At 35.9% G+C, this 23761-nt stretch overlaps 1 protein-coding gene across 1 annotated transcript in view; it reads right to left on the reverse strand.

The window, feature by feature from the left end:
• MALRD1 (MAM and LDL receptor class A domain containing 1) overlaps positions 1–23761 on the reverse strand; it is a 682931-nt gene that overhangs the window by 531723 nt on the left and 127447 nt on the right. Inside the window, exon 14 of the mRNA XM_012499583.2 lies at positions 17501–17621. Within this exon, the coding sequence (XP_012355037.2) occupies positions 17501–17621 (121 nt within the window). The remainder of the gene's footprint in view (positions 1–17500; positions 17622–23761) is intronic.

A 23761-nucleotide genomic window follows, 5' to 3' on the forward strand; every position in this document is an offset into this window, starting at 1 on the left:
TACCGTTAGTCATAAAGTCATCTGTCTGTGACACAGGAATCCCACCTCTTCTGTCAGCATCCATGAAACAATGGCAGGCTAACGTGTTTCCTTATCAGTCAGGTAAAATTTTAGACCCTTCACAATATTTGACACTATATTAAATATCTGTGTATACTACCACTTTGCAGTGAGCCGAGATCATACCACTGCACTACAGCCTGGGCGACAGAGTGAGACTCCAACTCAAAAAAAGAAAAAAAGGAAAGCTTAGACTCTAGTGTGGGAAATTCATAAGCAAGTAAGCAATCATGACAGAGTAAAAACCACTATGTGCTCATTCATTCATTAGTCATTCATTCGACAAAAACTTAGCAAATAAATGCTATATGTCTGCACAAGTATAAAGTCTAAGAGCACAGCAGGGAAAAGAAAGAAAACCTCTGTCCTCATGGATTTTACATATGAAAGCCAGGGGGGTGTGGACATTAGTGGAGATAACAATAAAAACACAAGATAAATAAGTAATGGTAAAAGGGCCAATAAAAAATAAAATAAGGAAGAGTATTGAAAATGTTAGAGCAAAGGGCTGTAATTTTATCAATGATCAAGGAAGACTTTATAGAAAAGTTGGCAACTAGGTAAATGGCTGAAGGAGGTAGGCGAGGAAGCAAGTTTTGCAGCTACACAGGTAAAGGAAACCAACCACTAAGGGAATCACAGGGACAAAGCCTTGAGGCCAAAGCTTGCTTCTCATGTTTCAGATGTATTCAGAGACCAGGGTGTCACAAGGACAATGAGTGAGGGTAGAATAATAAGATATTAAATTAGACAGGTACTTCAATTTTTTTGGCTATGATTTTGAATGAGATGGGAACCAATTGAGATGTTTTAAGCAGAGATGTGACAACATCTGACTTTACTGAAGAGAGTGGAGGACCAAAAAGGAAGGGGAAGAATACTGCAAAAATCTAGACAAGAAATGAGAATTCGAGGTCAAGGTGTGATATGGTTTGGCTCTGTGTTCCCACCCAAATCTCATCTTGAATTGTAATTCTTACGTGTTGAGGGAGGGACTTGGGGGGACGAGATTGGATCATGGGGGCGATTTCCCCCTATGCTGTTCTCGTTGTAGTGAGTGACTTCTCATGAGAGCTGATGGTTTAAAAGTTGTGCTTCTCCTTTCATTCTCTCTCTCTCCTGCCACCATATAAGACGTGCCTTGCTTCCCCTTCACCTTCTGCCATGATTGTGAGTTTCCTGAGGCCTCCCCAGCCATGCAGAACTGTGAGTCAATTAAACGTCTTTCCTTTATAAATTACCCAGCCTCAGGCCGTTCTTTAGAGCAGTGTGAAAACAGACTAATACAGTGTGGTAGCAATGAAGAAAAAAATAAGCCATTTTGGAGATATTTTGAAAGCAGACATGACAGGATTAGTAGATATCAAAGGTGTAGTATGAGAAAAACAGAAGTTAATGATTTCAAAGTCTTTAACCTAAGCATTTGGAACAATGGAGGTACCATTTATGAAGTGGGGAAGACTGTGGGGAGGCAGGTTTGGAGGTGGTTGGGGGAAAGAGAATCTCAATTTTGGACATGTTGCACTTGCTGTTCCTAATAGGTATTCAAGTGATCATGTCAGGTCAAGAGCTGTATGTATGAGTCCAGAGTTCACATGAGGAGGTTAGGCTGGAGATATAAATTAGAAAATTATCAAAGTGACAGAAAGAAGGCATAAAAATAGGAGAGAAAAAAAATAAAGAGTGGTGCCCCATGCCATGGGAGCCAAGTCAAGTTTAAGTATTTGAAGGAGGAGGGTGATACCATCTGTGTCAAATGAAGATTGAGAATAGGTCACTGGATCTAGGTCACCGGTAGCTTGGATGAGAACAGTTTCTGTTCAATGGTGACAGCCAGAGCCTCACTGGACTGAGTTAAAAAGAGATTCAGAAGAGAAAGTTTAAAGAAAGTGAATACAGTGAATTCTTTTGAGTAATATAAAAGAAAGGAGGAAAATGTAAAGGAAATGAGAGAAAAATGGTATGTTAGCAGGAAGGAGAAATTAGATCAAGAGAAGATATTTTTAAGATGTGAGAGGTAAAAACATTTTTTTTCTTTCTTATAGAAAAGACTGGTAGACAGAAGAACTTTCAGGAGTAATGCTGTTGAACAGGCAAATAGAGAGGGGTTCTACATAAAAGAAACACGGACAGTTTACTTCGGGTACAGGAGAAAAGACTGACTTTACAAGTGGGTAGAAGTGGTGCTGGAGCTTCTAAAAGTTCTTTTCTGGTTGTTTCTATTTTTTCAGTGAAATAGTACGTAAGATCATCAGTTGAGGCTAGGAATAGGGAAGTGGAAGACAGATGTCAAAGAAGACAGAAGAAAAATGTGTTATTCATTGAGGAGGGTGGGGGAAGGAATAGATTGGGGAAATTGCATGTGCTTGCTGGGTAGCACCAAGAACACACTTTAGGGCGGCAATCCCCAGTGTAAAGTGAGAACAGGTATCACTGGGTTTTTGTTTATTTGTTTGTTTTTGTTTTTCCATCTCTAGCCACATTCAGCTATGCTTTGTGGACTGGATGTGGAGTATAAGGAAAAGGGTGGAGTTAAAGATGAGTACAAAGTTTTTACCTGTAGCAACTGAAGAATGGTGTTGTCATTTCTAACCCCGGGCATACTCTAAGACCGTGTTTGGAGGAAAGTCTCAGAAGCTTGCAGGTGGGTATGAAAAATTTAAGATCCCAATTAAACATCCAGGGGAAGATGTCTAACAGAGAGTTATATCTGAGTCTAGAGTTCAATGAAGAGGTTTAAACTAGAGATATAAATTTGGGAGGCATGATCATATCAACGGCATTTAAAGCTGGAGACTAGATGAGTTTTCTACAGTAGCGAAGATAAAAGATCTAAGGTCTAGACATCAGAGCCAGAAAGAAAAAGAAGCAAAGATGAGAAGGAACAATCAAGGAAGTTGAGGAAAACCTAGAGAATTTGCCATCTTGAAAGCCAAGTGAATAAAATGTTTTCAGGAAATGGAAAATGTGGTTACCTGCAAATATTGCTTTTAGTAATCCCCATTTACTTACAAGGGATATTTTCCAAGACCCCCTAGTAGATGGCTGAAGTTCTGGATTATACTGAACATTATGTACGCTGCTTTTCTATCTGATAATCAAGTTGGCTAACAGGCAGGGGGGTCATAGACCGCCTGAATACACTGGACAAAAGGATGATTCACATCCTGGGCAGGACAAATAAGGACAGCATGGGATTTCATCACACTACTCAGAATGAAGTGCAATTTAAAACTTGTGAATTTGTTTCTGGAATTTTCCATTTTATATTTTCAGACTGAGATTGACTGTGGAAGGCAAAACTGCAAATAAGGGTGGACTACTGTATAAATCAGGATGAGGGCTAAGAATTGACATTTAGACATAACAATACAAGGCCCTTGTGGGTCCTGATTACAGGGGAAAAAGCCCGAATGGAGAGAACTTAAGAAAATACTGGAGGAGAGAATAGCTTTTGACAACATCTTTCGAAGACTTTATCAAGGAAAACTGAGAAATGAGGTGGAAAGCTGTCATATAAAATGGGGTCAAGAGAGCTGAACAGCATATTTATCTAGGCTCATGGGGAAGACACAGTAGACAAGGAAAAAGTGGTGGGCTTTGCTGGAGAGACGCCACTGAATATTAAAGAAAGGATGGGATCTAGTTCACAAGCAGAAAGTATAGAAGTGTTCAGACAGCTCGTGTATGATAATAGACTGACAGTGTCATTATGGAAATTGTATTTTAGAAACTAGAAATAATGAAGAAACCAAGGCTGCTTGAGTAGCGCTAAAGACTGACAGTGAAAAAGAAGAAAATGTTTTGTTGTTACTGGATAAATGACTCTCATCAGGAACTCTTGTAACTTGAGAGTCCTTAAAGAGGCCTCAATAGGCTATGAAAAATATTACAAAAATACAAACAATAACTGTGTATTAACTCATACTAAATTTTTACAGGCTTACAAATGACCTATGTTTATTTTCTTTATGTTTATGTTTAAAAGTAAATATAACTTAGGCACATCAAGGTCTCTAAGGAGCACCCACAATTGCGTTTGAAATGTGAAATTGTATTAGTGAGCTCATGTTAATAACAGCACCCATTGCTATATTTATGAGAAAATTGTTAGTGCTATGGTGATATGAGGTGGGTTGTTATTAGATAAATAATTTTTTTAGATAATCACATTAACAGTATACTATAGTAATATAGATGAACAAAATGTATGATTCGTAAAATACCCTACTATTTTTTCTCTGGGGGTAGGCAGAAATCAGTGATGTATTTTTAAAACAACGTAATTTTTTTCTGTCATGTTAAATGTTTATTTATATTGTCTTTGTATTATATATATATATGTGTGTATATATATATTTTTCTTCCACAGACTAAGCTAATGATCTCAAATGTTTTATACTTCTTGATAAAAGCTCAATTACCTAAAGAGCCAAAATATGAATATCTTAAGCTAAAACTCAAGTTGCTTGGTTAAAGTTCACAGAGATCTCTTATTACCCAAGATAACCTGCTCTCCAGGATATAAGGAATTATTTATATTAACCCTACCCATTTTTACAACCCAAATCAAGTGCAATTGCATTAATATTCCCATGCCTTGTAGCACAATTTAATAATTCCATTTTTCTTTTCTTTTTTTTTGAGATGGGGTCTTGCTGTGTTGCCCCAGGCTGGATGCAGTGGCATGATCATGGCTCACTGCAGCCTCAACCTCCCGGGCTCGAGAGATCCTTTCATCTCAGCCTCTGAGTAGCTGGGACTACCGGCATATGCCACCATGCCCAGCTAATTTTTGTATTTTTTGTAGAGATGAGGTTTTGCCATGTTGCCCAGACCGGTCTAGAACTCCTGGGCTCAAGCGATCCTCCTGCCTCAGCCTCTCAAAGTGCTGAGATTACAGGTGTGAGCCACCAAGCCTGGCTTGATAGTTCCATCTTATTTCATGACTATGTATGCCTGACGTTGTAAGTTATTTTATCACTACTTCCCATTCCCTCTTACAATTATATTGTTGATCGTTTGTTGAAATAATGTTGGCCTTCTTTCAGAACTCATTGTGGGGCATACAGTATTTCCAGGAACTGAAGAAATATTTGAAAAATCTGTCTAATAAATTTCAAAACTGAAAAGAATATAAAGCCATATTTCAAGGATCCCTGTGAGCACAAAAGAACAAATACAAAGAAAACCCACAAAGGCACACCCTAGCCAAACTGCCGAAAATCTATGCCAGAGAGAAAAATGTTAAAAGCAACTGGAAAAAAAGCATAAATCACCTTCAAAGAAAAATTATTAGACCTCTTTAATAGATGCAATGGAAACCAGAAGGAAAAGGAATGTTATCTTTAGAGTGTTGAAAGAAAGTAACTGCCAGTGCATTTGTTTTCTATTGATACCCAGGACATTTGTTTTATTTTAGTTTCTATTAGTTTTCTATTGCTATGTAACAAACAACCGCAAACCTAGGGACTTGCAACACTCATTTATTATCTCTTAGTTTCTGTAGGTCAGAGGTCTAGGATGGCATGGCATGGCTGTCTGCTTAGCGTCTCACAAGGTAGTAATAAAAGTACAAGTCACGATGGCTCTTATCTGGAGGCTGTGGGGGGGAATCTACTTCCTGGCTTATTCTCATTTAGGTGGTTGGCAGAATTCAGTTTCTTGTGGCTGCAAGACTGAGATCCTTGTTTTATTGCTGCCTGTCTGCTGAGGATTTCTTTCATCTCCTTAAGCCCGCCTGTCATATCTTTTCATGTGGCTCCTTCCATCTTTAAACCAGCAATGGTATATCAAACCCTCTTCTTATTTGCTTTTTCCCCTACTTTTTCTTTATTGTGATAAAATACACATAACATAAAATGTATTATTATCTAAACCATTTTAAGTGCACAACTTAGGAGTTTTAAGTGCACAACTTAGGAGTATTAAGTGCGTTCATATTGTTGCACAACCATCACCAATATCCATGTCCAAAACTCTTTTCATTTGGCAAAACTGACATCTGTACCCATTACACAAGAATTATCCACTCCTTTCTTCCCTCAGGCCCAGGAAGCTACCTTTCTACTTTCTGTCTCTAAGATTTAGGCTATTCACTGTACCTCAGATAAGTGTAATCATATCATTATTTCTTTTTGTGACTGGCTTATTTCACTGAGCAGTATGTCCTCAAGTTTTTTTTTTTCTTTTTTCTTTTTTTTTTTTTTTCATTTATTTACTTATTCCTTTGGACGGAGTTTTGCTCTATTGCCCAGGCTGGAGTGTAGTGGCACGAGCAATTTCAGCTCACTACAACCTCCGCTTCCCAGGTTCAAGTGATTCTCCTGCCTCAGCCTCCTTAGTAGCTGGGATTACAGGTGCACATCACCATGCCCAGCTAATTTTTGTATTTTTAGTAGAGATGGGATTTCACCATGTTGGCCAGGCTGGTCTCAAACTCCTGACCTCAGGTTATCCACCTACCTCAGCCTCCCAAAGTGCTGGGATTATAGGCGTGAGCAACCGTGCCCGGCCATGTCCTCAAGTTTTATTCACTTTGTAGCATATGTCAGAATTTCTTTCCTTGTTATGACTGAATAACATTCCATTGCATGCATCCAACACATTTTTCTTATCGACTCATCGGTCAATGAATAATTGGGTTACTTTCTGGTTTTAGCTATTGTGAATAATGTTTCTATGAACATGAGTGTGCAAATATCTCTTTGAGATCCTGCTTTCAATTATTTTGAATATATACCCAAAACTGGGATTGCCGAATCATATGGTAATTATATTTTTAATTTTTTTGAAGAATTGCTTTCCTCTTCCACAGTAGCTATGCCATTTTACATTCTCCAACAGTACACAAGAGTTCTGATTTCCACATCCTCACCAACACTTGTTTACTTCTGGATTGGTTTTTTGTCTGGTTTTGTTTTGGGTTTTTATTATTTTTGGGTAGTAATCTAATGGGTGCAAGGTGGTATCTCATTGTTTTGATTTGCATTTCCCTAATGTTGGTGATATTGGACATCTTTTCACGTGCTTATTGGAGAAATGTCCATTAAAATATTTTGTCTTCTTTGGAGAAATGTCCATTAAAATATTTTACCTATTTTTGAATTGAGCTGTTGGTCTATTATTGAGTTTTAGAAGTTCTCTCTATATTGTGGGTATCAATCCCTTATCAGATATATAATTTGCAAAAGTTTCTCCCTTTCTTGGGGTTGCCTTTTTACTCTGTTGATAGTGTTTTAGGATGCAAAAAATTTTAAAGCTCTCATAAAGTCCAATTTGTCTATTTTTTATTTTGTTGCCATGCCTTTGGTGTCATCCATTAAATCATTGACAGCCTCAGCATCATAAGGTTTCTGTCCTACATTTTCTTCTAAGAGTTTCATAGTTTTAGGTCTTATATTTAGTTTATGGATTGATTTTGAGTTAATTTTTGAATATGAAGTTAGGTAAGGGTCCAACTTCATAATTCCGCAAGTTGATATCTAGCTTTCCCAGCATCATGTATTGAAAATACTGGATTTCACCAATTGAATGGTGTTGGTACCTTTGCCAAAAAAAAAAAAAAATCACTTGATCATATATGCGAGGGTTTATTTCTGGACTCTGTAATCTATTCCATAGATCTATACATTGGTCTTTTTGGCAGTGTCATACTGTTTTGTTTACTGTAGTTTTGTAATAAGTTTTGAAATCAGGGTGTGTGTGTCCTCCAACTTTGCTCCTCTTTTTCAGAATTATTTTGTCGATTTGGGGTTCTTTGAGATTCAATAAGTACCTTCTATTTCAACTAAAAAATGTTATTGGTATTTTAACAGGGATTATATTGAATCTGCAGATCACTTTGAGTGGTACTGACATCTTAAGAATATTAAATCTTCTGATCTATGAACATGGAATGTCTTTTTATTATTTACATTTTTAAAAATTTATTTCAGAAATGTTTTTTATTTTTTATTGTACAAGTCTTTTGCCATCTTGATTAATTCCTAAAGACTTTTATTCTTTTTCATGTTATTGCAAGCAAATTGGCTTTTTAATTTCCTTTTTGGACGGTTCATTGCTAATGTATAGAAATGCAACCAATTTTTGTATTTTAACTTTATATTTTGTTGAATTCATTTTTTTAGTTCTAACAGGGTTTTTTTGTAGAACTTACAGGGATATTTACATATAAAAATTCTTTCTTTCCAATTTGTATGACTTTCATTTCATTTTCTTTATTCTTATTATTTTCTTTTTTGTTATGTTTTAAACTAATTGCTTTTGCTAGTAGTACTAGTATTTGCATAATCATGAAAAGTGAAAGTAAATTTCAAAATGGACTTTAAACACAGGGACACTGCCACAGTTTTACTTTGTTGATATGATTGTTTATGAGCATAAAGTTTTGGGGAAACATTTGGCAAAATGTGTTGAACGTCATTAAATGACAATTCAGGCCGGGCATGGTGGCTCATGCCTGTAATCTCAGGACTTTGGGAGGCCAAGGCGGGTGAATCACCTGAGGTCAGGAGTTCAAGACCAGCCTGGCCAACATGGCGAAATCCCATCTCTCTTAAAAATACAAAAATTAGCTGGGCGTGGTGGTGCTCACCTGTAGTCTAGCCATTAGGGAAGCTGAGGCAGGAGAATCACTTGAACCTGGGAGGCAGAGGTTGCAGTGAGCCAAGATCGCACCACTGCAACCCAGCCTGGGTGACAGAGCAAGACCCTGTCTCAAAAACAAAACAAAACAAAACAACAACAACAAAAAACTTAAACCAAAAATTTCCCTTTTTATGATTTATCCTAAAGGGTTTGTCCTGATGCTAAGTTTGGCTTGAGGCTAAGATGTGTAGACATGTTAAACATTCCCTTAAATGAAAACATACAGAGTATTTGTCTAGTTCCTCATAAATGGCAACACGAGCCCAGGTCTAAAATCCACTCTGGCATTGAACTTTTCTGATACATTGTAATTTCGCCATGCCCAAGCAAAAATTATATCCAACAGTGATTCACCCTGCAGCCTGTCCCTTAGAGTTTCTGAAGGTCCAGAGAAGTTTTGTTGAGATATGTTGTATCTGTCATGCTATGTAGGTATTTCAGTCCTTCAGTTACCATAAATAAAAATCAGAGATAATTTAACATCATAGTCAGTGTATGGTGTTTTAACTGGCAGAGAGAGAGAGAGACTCCTTGAAAACCTGTACACCTGGGTTACATTTTAAGTAATTGCGGTTTTATATCATAATATAAATAAATATGGAAACATTCAATTAAATTATCCAAGGCTATCAAAATTCTGCAAAACTTCCTAACCTCTATGTATCCCAAACAGTTCTTGAACAAATCCAGTAACTTTTTCTCTTATTTACCAAAATTGGTTACAATTTATATTTGCTATTTTTTCTATAAAATTTGAAGATATCTCAAGGTACTGAAGACCTAAATTTTGAGCAAACTTAATAACCCGTTTGAGGTAGGCCATAATCAGTCTCATGTAAAAGAGAAAGTAAATTGTGTTAAAGATGGTTGTGAAAGTGAGAAAAATTAAAATAAATAGCATTAAAATATTAAATGTTTGAAATTCAAGAATAGCAATGGTCCTTTTCAGGAGGATTTAAGTTCGTAAATAGAAATCCTGAGGGTGGCATTGCCTTTTCCTCCTTATAAGAAACCTCTCTTTTTTCAAGCAATTAAGGTATCTATAAAAGAAGTGATATGCTCGTTTGTTCAACACTAGAATCGCAGCCTAAATTTTGCATGCTTCCTTCAAACCTTTTTGCTGCAAAGAAGACAAGCAAAGAAACACTCCTACTTCTCCGTATTCTTCACTGTGTCTTTACCTCACCTCCACTCATTGCCAGAATCTTTAACGAAAGGATTCACAAAAATGGGATGAAGAATTAGCATTTCTATGAATAAACAGATTCACAGTATAAAATTAGGTTTTTCAAAAAAGCAGGCCAAAAAAAAAAAAAACTCAAAATAAGACTTTAGAGAAATGGAGCTCTTTTCCTAATTTTCTAATTCAATTCCCTATGAAGGTGGGTCCATTATCCAAATAGTGATCTTTTATTTTCCTTTTATGTCTAAAAAACTATCTTTTAAGTCCCCGAAAAGCACTATAAGAATTAAAAGCAATTTAATACATTTCAGATTTATAAAATGTTCTGTGATTCAATAAATAATTACTAAGGAGAAAGGATTAAGTATTATTTTTTAAAGACATTCATTCCTTAAACTTCTCGACGGCATTTACTAAGTGACCATTTGACATACTAGGGACTAAGGGCATCATTTCTCCTCCAAAAGTGAAGTTTTGATCATTGGCTTCAAACTTCCCGTTGCTTAAACTGCTCATGTAGGGAACTTTTCACAGTTTCCAAAAACATCATTCTCAATGTAATGATGACCTTAAAAGGATAGAAAGGCTGTACGATTTGCAGTTAAGAATGTAGGTTTGGGGCCGGGTGCGGTGGCTCACGCCTGTAATCCCAGCACTTTGGGAGGCTGAGGCAGACGGATCACGAGGTCAGGAGATCAAGACCATCCTGGCAAACACGGTGAAACCCCGTTTCTACTAAAAAAAAATACAAAAAATATTAGCTGGGCATGGTGGCGGGCGCCTGTTGTCCCAGCTACTCAGGAGGCTGAGGCAGGAGAATGGCGTGAACCCGGGAGGCGGAGCTTGCAGTGAGCCCAGATCGCACCACTGCACTCCAGCCTGGGCGACAGACTCCGTTTCAAAAAAAAAAAAAAAAAAAAAGAATGTAGGTTTTGGAGGCAGACCGTGTTTAAAATGGAATTCTAACTGATAAGAAACTAAATGACAAGAAAGTTCGTAAAATGAGGAAAATAGTACCTCTTATATTTGTTTTGATGATTAAAAGACTATATAGGTAAGGTTCTTAAACTATGTACATTTGGTAACAGTCTTAATGTATATCAGAGACAGGCCTAGAACTGTTAATCCCTGGCAGAACTTGCAATAGACACTCCTCTTATACAGCAAGAAAACTAGAAAACATCTTAAGGAATTCCTGCTGAGGACTTACCTACCTTCTATTGAATATATTCTCCAACTTCCTAGAGTTAAAATAGCTACTTGTTTACATCTCTATTCCAGTTATCATTACAACAGTATTAAATCGATACATTTCTTACCTAATAGACTAAGCTTCTTTTCTTAATTTTTAAAACAAATTTTATTACGTATATTAAAGATATACAGCATAAGGTTATGGATACATATAGATAGTAAAATGGTTATTACAGTAAGGCAAATTAAATATCCATTATCTCACATAATTACCCTTTTTTTTCTTTTTTTGTGGCAAGAGTAGCTAAAACTTACTCATTTATCACATCTCAAATCTCAAATCCAGGAAAGTGTTATTAACTGTAGTCCTCAAGTATTATTAACTGTAGTCCTCAAGTTGTACATTACATCTCTAGATACATTTCTCCTTCATATCTACTACATCGTATCCTCCGATCTACATATCTCCATTTCCTTCCCTTGGCCCCTGCCTCTGGTAACCACTGTTTTATTCTCTATATCTGTATATAATTTTTAGATGCCACCCATAATTGAGATCTTGCAATATTTTCCTTCCTGTGTTTGGCTTATTTCACTTAGCATAATTTCCTCCAGATTCACCCAGGATGTGAAAAACGGAAGAATCTCTTTTTTTAAGACTGAATAATATTCCACTGTTTTTTAGATACCACAGTTTATCTATGTGTACATCAAAAGACACTTAGGTTGTTTTCATATCTTGGCTATCAAGAATAATCCTGCAGCGAATATGGGAGTGCGAATAGCTTATGAGGTGGTAATTTCATTTCTTCTGGTTATATACCCAAAAGAGGGATTGCTAAATCATAGGGTAGTTTTATTATTAATTTCTTTAGAAACCTCCATACCATATTCCATAATGGCTGCACAATTCACATTCGCACCAACAGTGTATGAGTACTCTTTTCTCCACACTCTTACTAAAATGTGTTACCCTTTCTTTTAATTATAGCCATCCTAATTGATATGAGGAGGTATCTAAAAGAGTTTTGGATTTGTATTTCCCTGACGATTAATGCCAATGAAATGTGGAATATCTGTTCATATACCAGTTGATTATATTTATGTCTTCTGTGGAGAAATGTCTATTCAGGACCTTTGCCCGTTTTTTATCTATTTATCTATTTCTGAGTTGTATAAAATCTTCATAAATTTTTAATATTAACTCCTTATCAGATATATGGTTTGCAAATATTTTTCCCGATCTGCAGGTTGCTATTTTATTTTGCTGAGTGTTTCCTTTACTGTGCAGAAGCTTTCTAGTTTGAGGTAAGCCCATTATTTATTTCTGCTTTTGTAGCCAGAGCATTTGGTGTGATATTAAAAAATCATTGCCAACTCTAATGTCAAGGAGTTTTTCCCCTATGCTCTCTTCTAGGAGTTTAATAATTTCAGGTCTTAAATTTAGGACTTTCTTACATTTTGAATTTATTTAAGTGTATGGTGTAAGACAAAGGTCCAATTTCATTCTTTCGCATGAGAACGTCCAGATTTTCCAGCACCATTTATTGAAGAGACTATTTTTTCCCTACTGTGTCCTCTTGGTGCCTTTGTCAAAACTTATTTGGTGTTTTATGTTTAGATTTATTTCTGAGCTCTCTGTAATAGATTACATTTCTTGAGGGAAATAATCACACTTTCTTCTTACCAAATCTCTTGGTATAGAAAAGATGCTCATAAGGTTTTATGTGGGTCACAGCATGGCTGCTTGCCAATGTATTAGCACTCAGCAGTGGCCCTGATTGTTCTCATCATTCTCATGTATGTTTTGAATGCAGAGGAAAGAGTCTCTCCAACTCTTTGCCCCACCACACTTCTGGAAAATGTCTGTGTTCCTCCACTGTCTTGACTCAAAACCACCTTGGTTTTCACTTCAGGTATGGGTAATCAATAAGATGGGATGCTTCTCTTGCGTTTCCTCTTGCCTTTTTTTATAGTGTTCAATAGCACAGTTATTCAAATACTTTTGGAAATGCTTATCCACCAACAGACAACGTTCTTTTTTTCTTCTTCTTCTGTATTACTTTTTCAGGGATGCTAGGACAGTTTTAGTATCATTTAAGTAGAATGCAGAAGGAATGGAGGCATTGCCCTGGAAAAGGACAAACTGAAAGGAGACTCTCAAAGGTGGAAAAACATATAGAACTAGGTAGGATTTATAGTTTTATGACCATAGAACTATTTATTGATACACTATCATTTGAAATAACATTTGTAAGCAGTATAAAGTCTTCTACCACTAGTTGTACTGAAATAGCAACTGCTTAAGATAATAAGAATATTATGATGTTAAAAATAATTTAATAAAGAAATGTTTATAATATATATATTGTGATAAGAAAATATAAGATCTACCCTCTTTTTTATGGGGGGGGGTGGCAGACAGGGTTTCTCTCTGTCACCCAGGCTGTAATGCAGTGGTGTGATCTCAGTCACTGCAACCTGCACCTCCTGAGTAGCTGGGATTACAGGCGTGTGCCACCATGCCCTGATAATTTTTATATTTTTAGTAGAGATGGGGTTTTGTGATGTTGGCCAGGCTGGTCTCGAACTCCTGGCCTCAAGTGATCCACCTGCCTCAGCCTCCCAAAGTGCTGGGATTACAGGCTTGAGCCACCACGCCCAGCTAGATCTACCTCCATAACACATTTTTAAGTGTACAATACGTTGTCATTTACTTTAGGTACCATGTTATACAGCACATGTCTAGAGCTTATTCATCTTGTTTGACTGAAAATGTATGGCTGTTGATTAGTAATTTTCCACTTTCTCTCCTCCCAGAACCTGGTTACCACAATTTTACTCTTTGATTCTACAAATTTGACTACATAGATACCACATATAAGTGGTATCATGTGGTGCTTATTTTTCTATGACTGGCTAGATACATCCTGGTTCTTGTGTTTTCACCTCTATCCTGCATGTATTTCAAATGTTATTCTCCAATAGGGCAAAACTGAAAGTTAGCAGGATGTTTTCATTCATCGCCTCTAGTTTAAAGCGAATCTGGTTTGTTCTCACCAGAAGTCATTTCCATCATGCAGAGGTCTCTGTTCTGACTGTCTTCATCAAACAATGCTCACTTGAGTAGTCTGCACTTTACGTTCAGAGAGCAAATACGTACATATAAATATTTGCCAAAGGAGTCAGTAATGCACCCACAGCAATTAGTTTCATGTGCTTCCTTTGGGCACTCAGGTGGAAAATCATGGATCTTCCCGGATGAAATACAACCTGCATCCTCAACAGGCACAAATCTGGTTTCAAAATTGAGATTAAGAGCATAAAACAGGCTCTCTCCCTTTAACAAATAAACAGAATGCATAATTGTGTCATCAACACTAGCTTTTACATATTCTGAAGGAGAAGAAGCTTGACTAAAGGCCAAATCAAGGTAGCACTTGCGATTTTCATCATGAGGACTGTGAGCAGAAAACTACAGCTCTAAGACTGCCTTGAAGTGGTGCAGCCATTTGTATGCCTATTAAAGATTTCAAAAGCTTCAAGTCCTGTACAGGGTCTGGTAGTCTGGGTAAACCTTTGGCCATTCTGCTCCATACATATAACAATTTACTGTCAATGGAGCATGGCACGTTTTTAAATATTCCTTTCAGTTTCTCTCCATAAACTTCTGCCCATTACTAATACTGAACTCCACAAATGAGATCCTATAATTGTCTACTGGACATATTTGCAAAAACAATAAGAAACGCCTTTTTTTCCTTTGTGTACATCCATTGATCTTTCAGGAATCATTCATGTAATTTGTCCTAATTAGATATATAATCTATCCAACTGATCTGGTGTTCAGATAGATGCACACATCCATGAATCCTGAGTGAATTTAAGAAAAGAATTATCTGTAAGCAAGATCAAATAGTCTCAAAAACTTTTGCTAAGGTTAACTTTAGTAATGCTTTAAAACCTTTAACCACACTTTTGCCTCGGTAAGAGCTCAGAAAGGCTACCCCAAAGTACTTTGAACCGAAGGAGATTGGGAGGTACCCCAGGAGCAAGGTCACTCTGATCTTCCCTGACCTTTCCTTGTGAGCACTGGTCATAAAGAAATTATGTGGCTTATCTTGCCTGAAATTAGGTCACAAGATCCTCATTCTAGAGGGGGCCTTCCCTGTTCCCAGAGGGGAAGAAATTCTACACAAAGGAGTCAAGGAGACTCTGAACACAGGGGCTTTGCTAAGTTTCCCTGCTCAGTCTGTTACCATTGGATCGTACCCTTTTGTCCGATCACATTTCAAAATGGCTGTTTGTTCTTCACCAAAACTAAGCAGAAAAATACACAGTTTTCTAAACAGGAAAAAGGGGCTGAAAAACAAATACAAATGAAAAAATAAAATAAAGCACATGGTTTTCTCTGGGTCTTTGCATCTTCATTTCTGAAGGCTCCTGTGTCAAGTAAAACTCTGATAAACAAATTCGTTATGCTTTTCTCTCATTAAACTGTCTTTCATTTTAGGAATGTCAGTTGTGACCCTTATGATGGGTGAGGAAAGGTTTTTGTCAGAGCTTTCTGCCCCTATACCTCCAAGTACTACATTACAGGAGAATGCTCTTCAATGTCAACTTTAATGCATTTCAGCTATTGTGATTCTGGTGATGTGGTATTCAATTAGGAGAAAGAAAATCTTTAATTACACAACAAAAATAAGGTAATCCTGTTTAACTCTTAAAAGCTCGTGCATTTTTTTTTTTTTTTTTTTTTGAGACAGAGCCTCACTCTGTTGCCCAGGCTGCAGGGCAGTGGTGCGATCTCGGCTCACTGCAAGCTCCGCCTCCCGGGTTCACGCCATTCTCCTGCCTCAGCCTCCCGAGTAGCTGGGACTACAGGTGCCTGCCACCACACCCTGGCTAATTTTTTGTATTTTTAGTAGAGACAGGGTTTCACTATGTTGGCCAGGCAGGTCTCGAACTCCTGACCTCAAGTGATCCACCCAGCTCAGCCTCCCAAAGTGCTGGGATTACAGGTGTGAGCCACCGTGCCTGGCCAAACTCATGAATCTTTAAATGAATCATTAAATCTACTGCTCTGCACTCCTCAGTGTCTATCAGAATCATCACACACACGTGCATACACACACGTGCACAGACACACATGCACACACACGCACACATGCACGCACACACACACATGCACACATGCACGCACACACACACGGACACCCAGGCATGCACGCACACATACGCAGACACACAGGCAGATGCGCACACATGCCCACACACACACACTTGCATGAACACATGCACAGAGCTTAGAATGGTCTATTATGCATGCAGGATACACATTCTGAATAAAGTAAATACACGTTAACCCAATATAAGTTAGCACCCAGAAATATACAATCTCTCGAATGAAAAATGTCTTTAATAAAGGACCTTCAATTAAAAGTTCTTTAATTGTCTCAAACCAGAATCATGTGACCCAAATTTTTCTTGATTAGTCCATTCAGCTCCTGTAAGAATGCAACTGTTCCACTCACTAAATATGTTGTTTAAGTAAATATAACTTAGGAATATACAGTAGGTCTGATTTTCATATGCAAATCTTTTCCATAGATACAGATTAAGAAAAATAAAGTGTGACACTTTTCAGAAAACATTTTTAATATTGTCAGATTCATTGAGATCTGAGGGTAGGAGTGGTCAGACAGAAACATCAATTAGTACTAGAAAGAGAAAGTAACTGAAGGTATAGTGTAAATTCTTTCAATGTGTACATGATCCCAGAATCTAAATAATGATTAGGTTTTAAAATACATAGTTGACTATATGAGATCCATTTTTATGGCAACATTTCTGGCCTTTAATTGATATTCTCTCCAAAAAATTTAGTCAAAGAATTAGACAAACTCCATCTGTGATTTGAAAATATTAAATTTTGAATGGAAACACAGAATTTTAAGGTCCAGTTTTAAATTTTGGTTGGCCTTACATCATTTTCCCAAACACAACATTTTTGGTTTTTTTTGAACTCCTGGGTGATTCTGAAATATGAATATTATTACATGCTTATTTGAAGTTCTGAATAAAATTAATGGAGAAGTGAATATTTATAAAAGTGCATTTAAAATATGCAAAATAATTATAATTTTTTCATAATATTTATAATTAAAATATTTGGATGTAATAATTTCAGCTGCAAGCATAGAATATTTTCCATATTACTGGAAGAGAGGCCTAAGGACTAGACCAGATGTTTACCTTTTAAAATATATATATATATATTTTAGGTTTCAAGAACAGGTGATATAATCCACACCCGGTATTAGGTATGCGTGACTCTAATACATTTTATATTTTGATATTGAGAAGAGCACAATTCAATGTTTAAAACAGCAACAATGACAAAGAAAGACTTACATTTGCTTTGTGTACTGGTCCTTGGTAGTGATTTATAGGAAATTTCACATTCCGGGGATACACTGATGTCATCTAGAGCAACAGTAGCATTTGATGACAAAACAGTAGCTTCCAAAATTAACTATAATTACAGAAAGATAAAACTGTTAAAAACACATCACAAAAGTAATGTCTTACAATCATATTTCTTTGTGTAGAGGAACCCTATTTACATCTGTCCCATTCTCCAATCTAATTTTAGAAAACCGTTCTGACCAGAACATCCTAATTTAAATTTATAAAACCATAACTGCTTTGACAGCATCTTATGTACCTTAATGCCGAAGGTAACGTTGTTTCAATTAAAAGTGGTAACATTCATCACAAGTGAAGGGCTCTCTTCCCATTGGAGCCATTAAGAGTCATATGCATTTATAATGAGCTCTTTGGGGTAATCAACTGTGTGGCTTACAGCTCAATTTAATTGAGATATGAATTCATTTGTAATCAGTGTGCTGGAGGCAATGATTTATTTCCATATTAAAATATTTAAGTATTATATACATTCATAGAAACATAACATATATTATATACATACACAGAAACATACTCAATGTAGTAAAGCACCCATCAATAACTATATACAGTGGTTGATAATATTCATATGCTGAAACACTCAGAGACATCTATTTAATTTTAGTTTATGCTAACACTCTGAATAATGACTGATATAATTTGTTTTCTTTCTTGTTAATTACTCATATTATGTTGTTATTCCAAGAAGAAAAAGAGAGAGAGAGAGAGAGAGAGAAAGGAGGGAAAGCAAGAAGTAATTTATGCCAGGAATCTTACGAACCTACAGAGTGGACCACCAGTCCAGGACACAGACAGAAGGTACATCTCTATCTTATCAGGGAGGGTCTCCAATCTCAAGGATCATTAAATTTACTTGTGCCAGGGCTCAGAACATGCTATCCCAAAATATAGCACCTTGGAGTCCCTCTCCGACTTCCTCTCTCTTTCCTTTGTAAGAGCCAGCCATAAAGGAATTATCCGGCTTACTTCTCCTCAAAATAGGTCATAAGAACCTCATGTAACTGCTGTCCTACCCTATCTATACCTGGATGAAAGAAACACTACACAGAGAGGCCCATAAAGATCTTTGCTGAGTTCTCTCCAATTTATTACAATGAGATCATACTCTTTTTGTCCATTTATATTTCTTCATGATTGTCCATTCATTGTTGAACCTAAGCATAAACACAGAGAGTTTTCCCTGGTCTTTAGGCCTTTGTTTTTGAAGGCCCCTATGTCACATAAAATGTTAATAAATTTGTTATTTTTTTTCTTTTTAACCTCTCTTTTGTTATAGGGGTTCCAGCTATGTCCCTTGTGATGAGTGAGGAAATGGTATTACTTTTCCTCTCCTACACTTGGTATGATACATTCACTACACTACATCATAAATTCTGTATAAGCAATAAGTACTTAGGAGACTCAAAGAAGACACTTCATTCTTTCTGCCAATAATGAGAGTTTGGGAAAAGATTTGGTGGAGAAGTAATAGTAAGCCTCCATGATACCAAATTTTGTTGGGCAAAACATTTTACCTCGAGAAACTGAGGCAGCAATCGCAGCAAAAACACAGAGATGAGAAAGTGCATGGTGTGTTTAGAAAATGTTGATGGGTGTTATTGGAGTGTAAGATTTTAAGAGAACAACAAATTAATCAGATAATAGATGGAGAGGAAAATTCCATGAGTTGGTACAGCTCAAATGGAGAGAAACTAGACAGCATCTATTAAAAAGAAAAATTGCATAGACTATAAAAATTGAGTTAATTTCTTGGCATTTATCCTAGAGAGACACTCAAAGGTATACACATGAAGGCTTGTGCAGGGATATTTATTTCAGTGTGGTTTTAATGACAAATGACAGGAAAGAACTTACATGTGAATGAATCAATCAATAGTGAGAAATACTATACCAGTTAAAAATAATATCTATCTCCATGTGTCATTACGGAAAGAAATTCAACACGTCTTTTGGAGTAAAAAATTTCAGTTACAGAAAAATATTATAGTATACTATTACTTAGGCTGAAAACGTACAATGGTTTAGATTTCCAAGTATATGTGGTACATTTACACATATTAAGTAAATAGAAAATGGACTGGAAGAAAAAATAAACTTGTATCTATAGATACTCAAGATAAAATCTATGGTGGGTGATGAGGGTGGTCAGTAGGGACTGTTGCTTTATTTGTAATTTTTGATATTTTAATGTGATATACATAATAATTTTTAAGATTCTGATTAGAGATGGTTTCTGTAGAATCTTAACCAGCTAAGAAATTTAGCCTTCATTCCAGAGGCAGAAAATAACATAGGTTTTGAAGAAGGATCTTGGTAAAATATATACAAGTATTGTACTTTAGAAATATATTGTGTTTAATACCATTAAGTGACTGTGATTTTTTGGGACAGCTTTACCTTTGAAAGAGTTTTTCTAAATTCATTATTATAATACATCTTGCACTGATGTCAATTAAAATAGATGTTTAATTCTTCAGACTAATTAGACAAGCATTTGTTGACCATCATATTTGAAGGTCTGTGCTACTCAAAGAAAACTGGAGAAAAAAAGCGACAGTTTGAGGCACTTCTTTATGCTCCTAAAGAGGTACACGCTCACATTATTTGAATGAAATGGGTGGGCCCTGGGATGAGGTGAAGTAAAATCATGAGGTAGTCTTTAAAATGTGGCTACATTATTTTACCTGAAGGGACCCACCAGGTTCCTTTAGATATTCATATTAAAATGGAAGGACAAATCCAACTTCAAAAGCCAAATAAAAATAATATAATAAAAATAATATTAGGTCATCTATATTTTGCTTGCTTACTTCTACATAGTTAAATTCATAATTATACAGTTAGAAATTGTAATTCTACCACTAATTAAAATCACACAAATTTTCAAATACAAGCAATTACTTCCTTCAAAAAATGTCTGCTATACCTGTAAATAATGACCATTTCATGGTTTCAAAATCATCTTGGCTGTTCCTATTTTTTATTGCTGGTTTTAACCAAACTGATATATATATACACATATATATATATACATCTATATATACACATATATAGATATACACATATATACACATATATACATATATACACATATATAGTATATATATACACATATATACACACACATATACATATATACATTTGTGTATATATATACATAAACGTATATATGTGTATGTATTTGTGTGTGTATATATTATATATATATAAAATGTTGTGACCAATTCCCTTTCAGAACTATAGTCAGCATCAATTGGTAATCAGTAAGTGAGGAAGAGGTCACTCAGAAGAGCTGTTTCAACCACGGATGGAGGAAGAGTGAAAATCTCATTTGATAAGATTCTCAAGGTAATTGGATAATTTACATTTTAAATTAAATTAGATGACTCTCTCTTCTAAACCTATTCTTTGGGATCTTGTTGATTTTTGTTTTATTCAATTATATTACTCTCTCTATGAACAAAATAATTTCTTGCTTTTAGGAACCACAAAAATTCATAAATGTTCACAATCAAGTGATTACTTTTTACAAGTGCAAAACTCAGGTGCTTTTCCAGAAAAATATGCAATTAACATAGAAATCTTGTTTTCAAAAATAATAACAGGAGCAAAAAATGAATATGAATCCAAGAGAAAATACAGATATAATAAGAAGGAGTAGAGAGTAGTAGGAATATATTAATTTTTGAAGAATGATGATGGTATCAATAATAAGAGCAGCAGCCATCTTTTATTTAGCGATTACTATATGCCAGTCACATTCACTTGTTTTAATCCTGTGAAGATGATGCTATTTTCATTCTTATTTTAAAGTGAAAGAAACAGAAAATTAGAGAATAGAAGTAATTGGTTGAATGTCACATGTCAAGTAAGAAAAATATGTAAGCTGAGCCATTAATTATTATACCATCCTGCATCTCTCTAATGAAATAAAGAGATAACTGGGCTTTAGTGGATGCTGCAGAATAGGGCTGCCTGGAGAAACAAGATTTCATGCAGCTCTAGATTAAGCAGGCCAAGGACACAGCAACTTTATGGAGACTCGATCACCTTTTACTTTTGTGTTATGAATCTTACCCTTCACTGAATCATCAAATAATGTCAGGAAATTATTATTGATTTACATCATTGACTCCGATAAAGAGAGAACATGGTATCCACCATTGTGGGAAATTTCACAAAAGGTTCATTTCAAAATGAAATCTAAAATATGATACAATTACATTTTAATGGGAAGCTCAAAGAAAGTACAGCAACTTGAAATCAATGGACTACTCAGAAAAAGTGCCACCTTGAGATACTAAAACAGCACAGCAGTTACGGGGAAAAGAAATATTAAAAGAATCTATTTGTGTGAAAAGCTGAACACAGCAAGTGAGCAGGCCAAGTTAAAACAGATTTGAAAAATACTATTAAGTCTTTGACCTAAATTTTTCCAATAAATTCTCACAAGAAATGGAGGGACAATTGAAATTTCATTAATTTGCTCTTCTTACAGAATAAACAGTAAACCTAATTCTTTGCCAGCAGGAAGAGCAAATGCCCTACCCAACTAGGGGTGCTTATTTGCTATGAAACACGAAGCAATTTGTATTCTGTTATATTGTCTAAAATTGACATCAAAAGAACCACAATGAATCAGAATTTCATGGCTAAAAGGGAACACAGAGGTCACATGATTTGATGTCTTTCTTCTTTCCAATATTTGGACTGGATTACACTGTACTGTATAAATACGTTCAGAGCTTAGTCACACGGAACTGAAGGCTAGGCAATGACTAAGGTCACCCCTAAATGATTCAGGCTTAAATCCTAGCCTATTAATCTTAAATCCTAGCCTATTTCCAAGAAGACAAACTTTAAATATTTGAATATTTTAAAAGCTAGATTAACTATTTGTAGGTATATCTTTTTCATTTGTTGTCGATAAAAGAACAAAGTAGAACTGTACCTAGCTAGAATCCTCATGTATATTTTCATATCTTTAAAAATACACTCAGAGAAATCAGGTTAAAGCCAACATAATATTGGCATCTTTTTTTTTTTCTGCAGAGGATAAGAAATGGGATGGAGAGAGACACAAAGAAGACGAAAGTTGCAACTTCATCAGCAAACAAACTTTAACATTATAAGCAAACAAAATGTTAACATTAGTTAATCCTGAGCTGTATTTAGGTATTTGTTTCTCTCTGTATTAACTACTAGTTTGAAATATTTAATAGTAAATATATCCAATACTCATGTATTAAATATTACCATGTATATATCTGTGCAAGTGTATCTATTTTTATATATTGCGTATGTATAAAATCCAGACTGATTCACAGCAGAACATCAATGCAAGTGCACAGTTCCTTATCTAAAGTCTTTGGGGCCAGATGAGTTTTGAAATGTGAATAGCTCAGAGCTGAGAATGGTAACGTAACACCAAGAGTGTTCATTACATGATACCCTTTGAGAGATTGGGGGCAGCACTGTTTAATCAAACCTATCACGAAATGAGCTGCCTAAAGGCCTCACAGTGGTTCAGGGCAGCTTGGGTTTTGCCTCTAAACTCATTTTTAAAAAGCTTATTGCTTTCCAAATTTAATTTTCTAAATTGCTGATTAGATATTACAGGGCTGTCATGGCCTTCTTGAGAGTGAAATTTGAGGGATTTTTTTTCTTATTTTTCTGTTACTCATCTGTAGTTTCCAAAATAAACCTGTGCTGTAGCCAACTCATAGCCAGATTAAGTGGAGAGGCACAGAGGAAAAGTCTTAGTTTCTCTGGGGTGAATTAAATGTGACTGAGGCCTCGAAAGAACTCAGCATTGAGGCTGACTGGACAGAAAAAGCAACACAAGGTGCTGAGCCACCAGCAGGGGGATGAAGGGAGAGGGAAGAGCAGGGCTGGGTTAGAAACCCTCACACATTCATTGCAGCCAAATCACAGAATCTAACCAAACCACTGCCCATCTACAAACTAGTTAATATGCCCCCAGATAATAAGGGACAGTCTCCATTTGCACTGCAAAGCAAAACCATTACTATATCCAAAAAGGAGAACACTAAAGAGAAAACAAAAACTGCATTCACTGAAACTCTTCAGTAATGGTGATGGGTCCAATGAGAGCTTCCAGCTGTAGGCAGAAATGGCATGTGTTTCAACTCATATTTCTAAATTACCTACTGCTAGAAAGGACAT

The sequence above is a fragment of the Nomascus leucogenys genome, chromosome 9 (genome assembly GCF_006542625.1).
Source record: "Nomascus leucogenys isolate Asia chromosome 9, Asia_NLE_v1, whole genome shotgun sequence".
Classification (NCBI taxonomy): Eukaryota; Metazoa; Chordata; class Mammalia; order Primates; family Hylobatidae; genus Nomascus; species Nomascus leucogenys.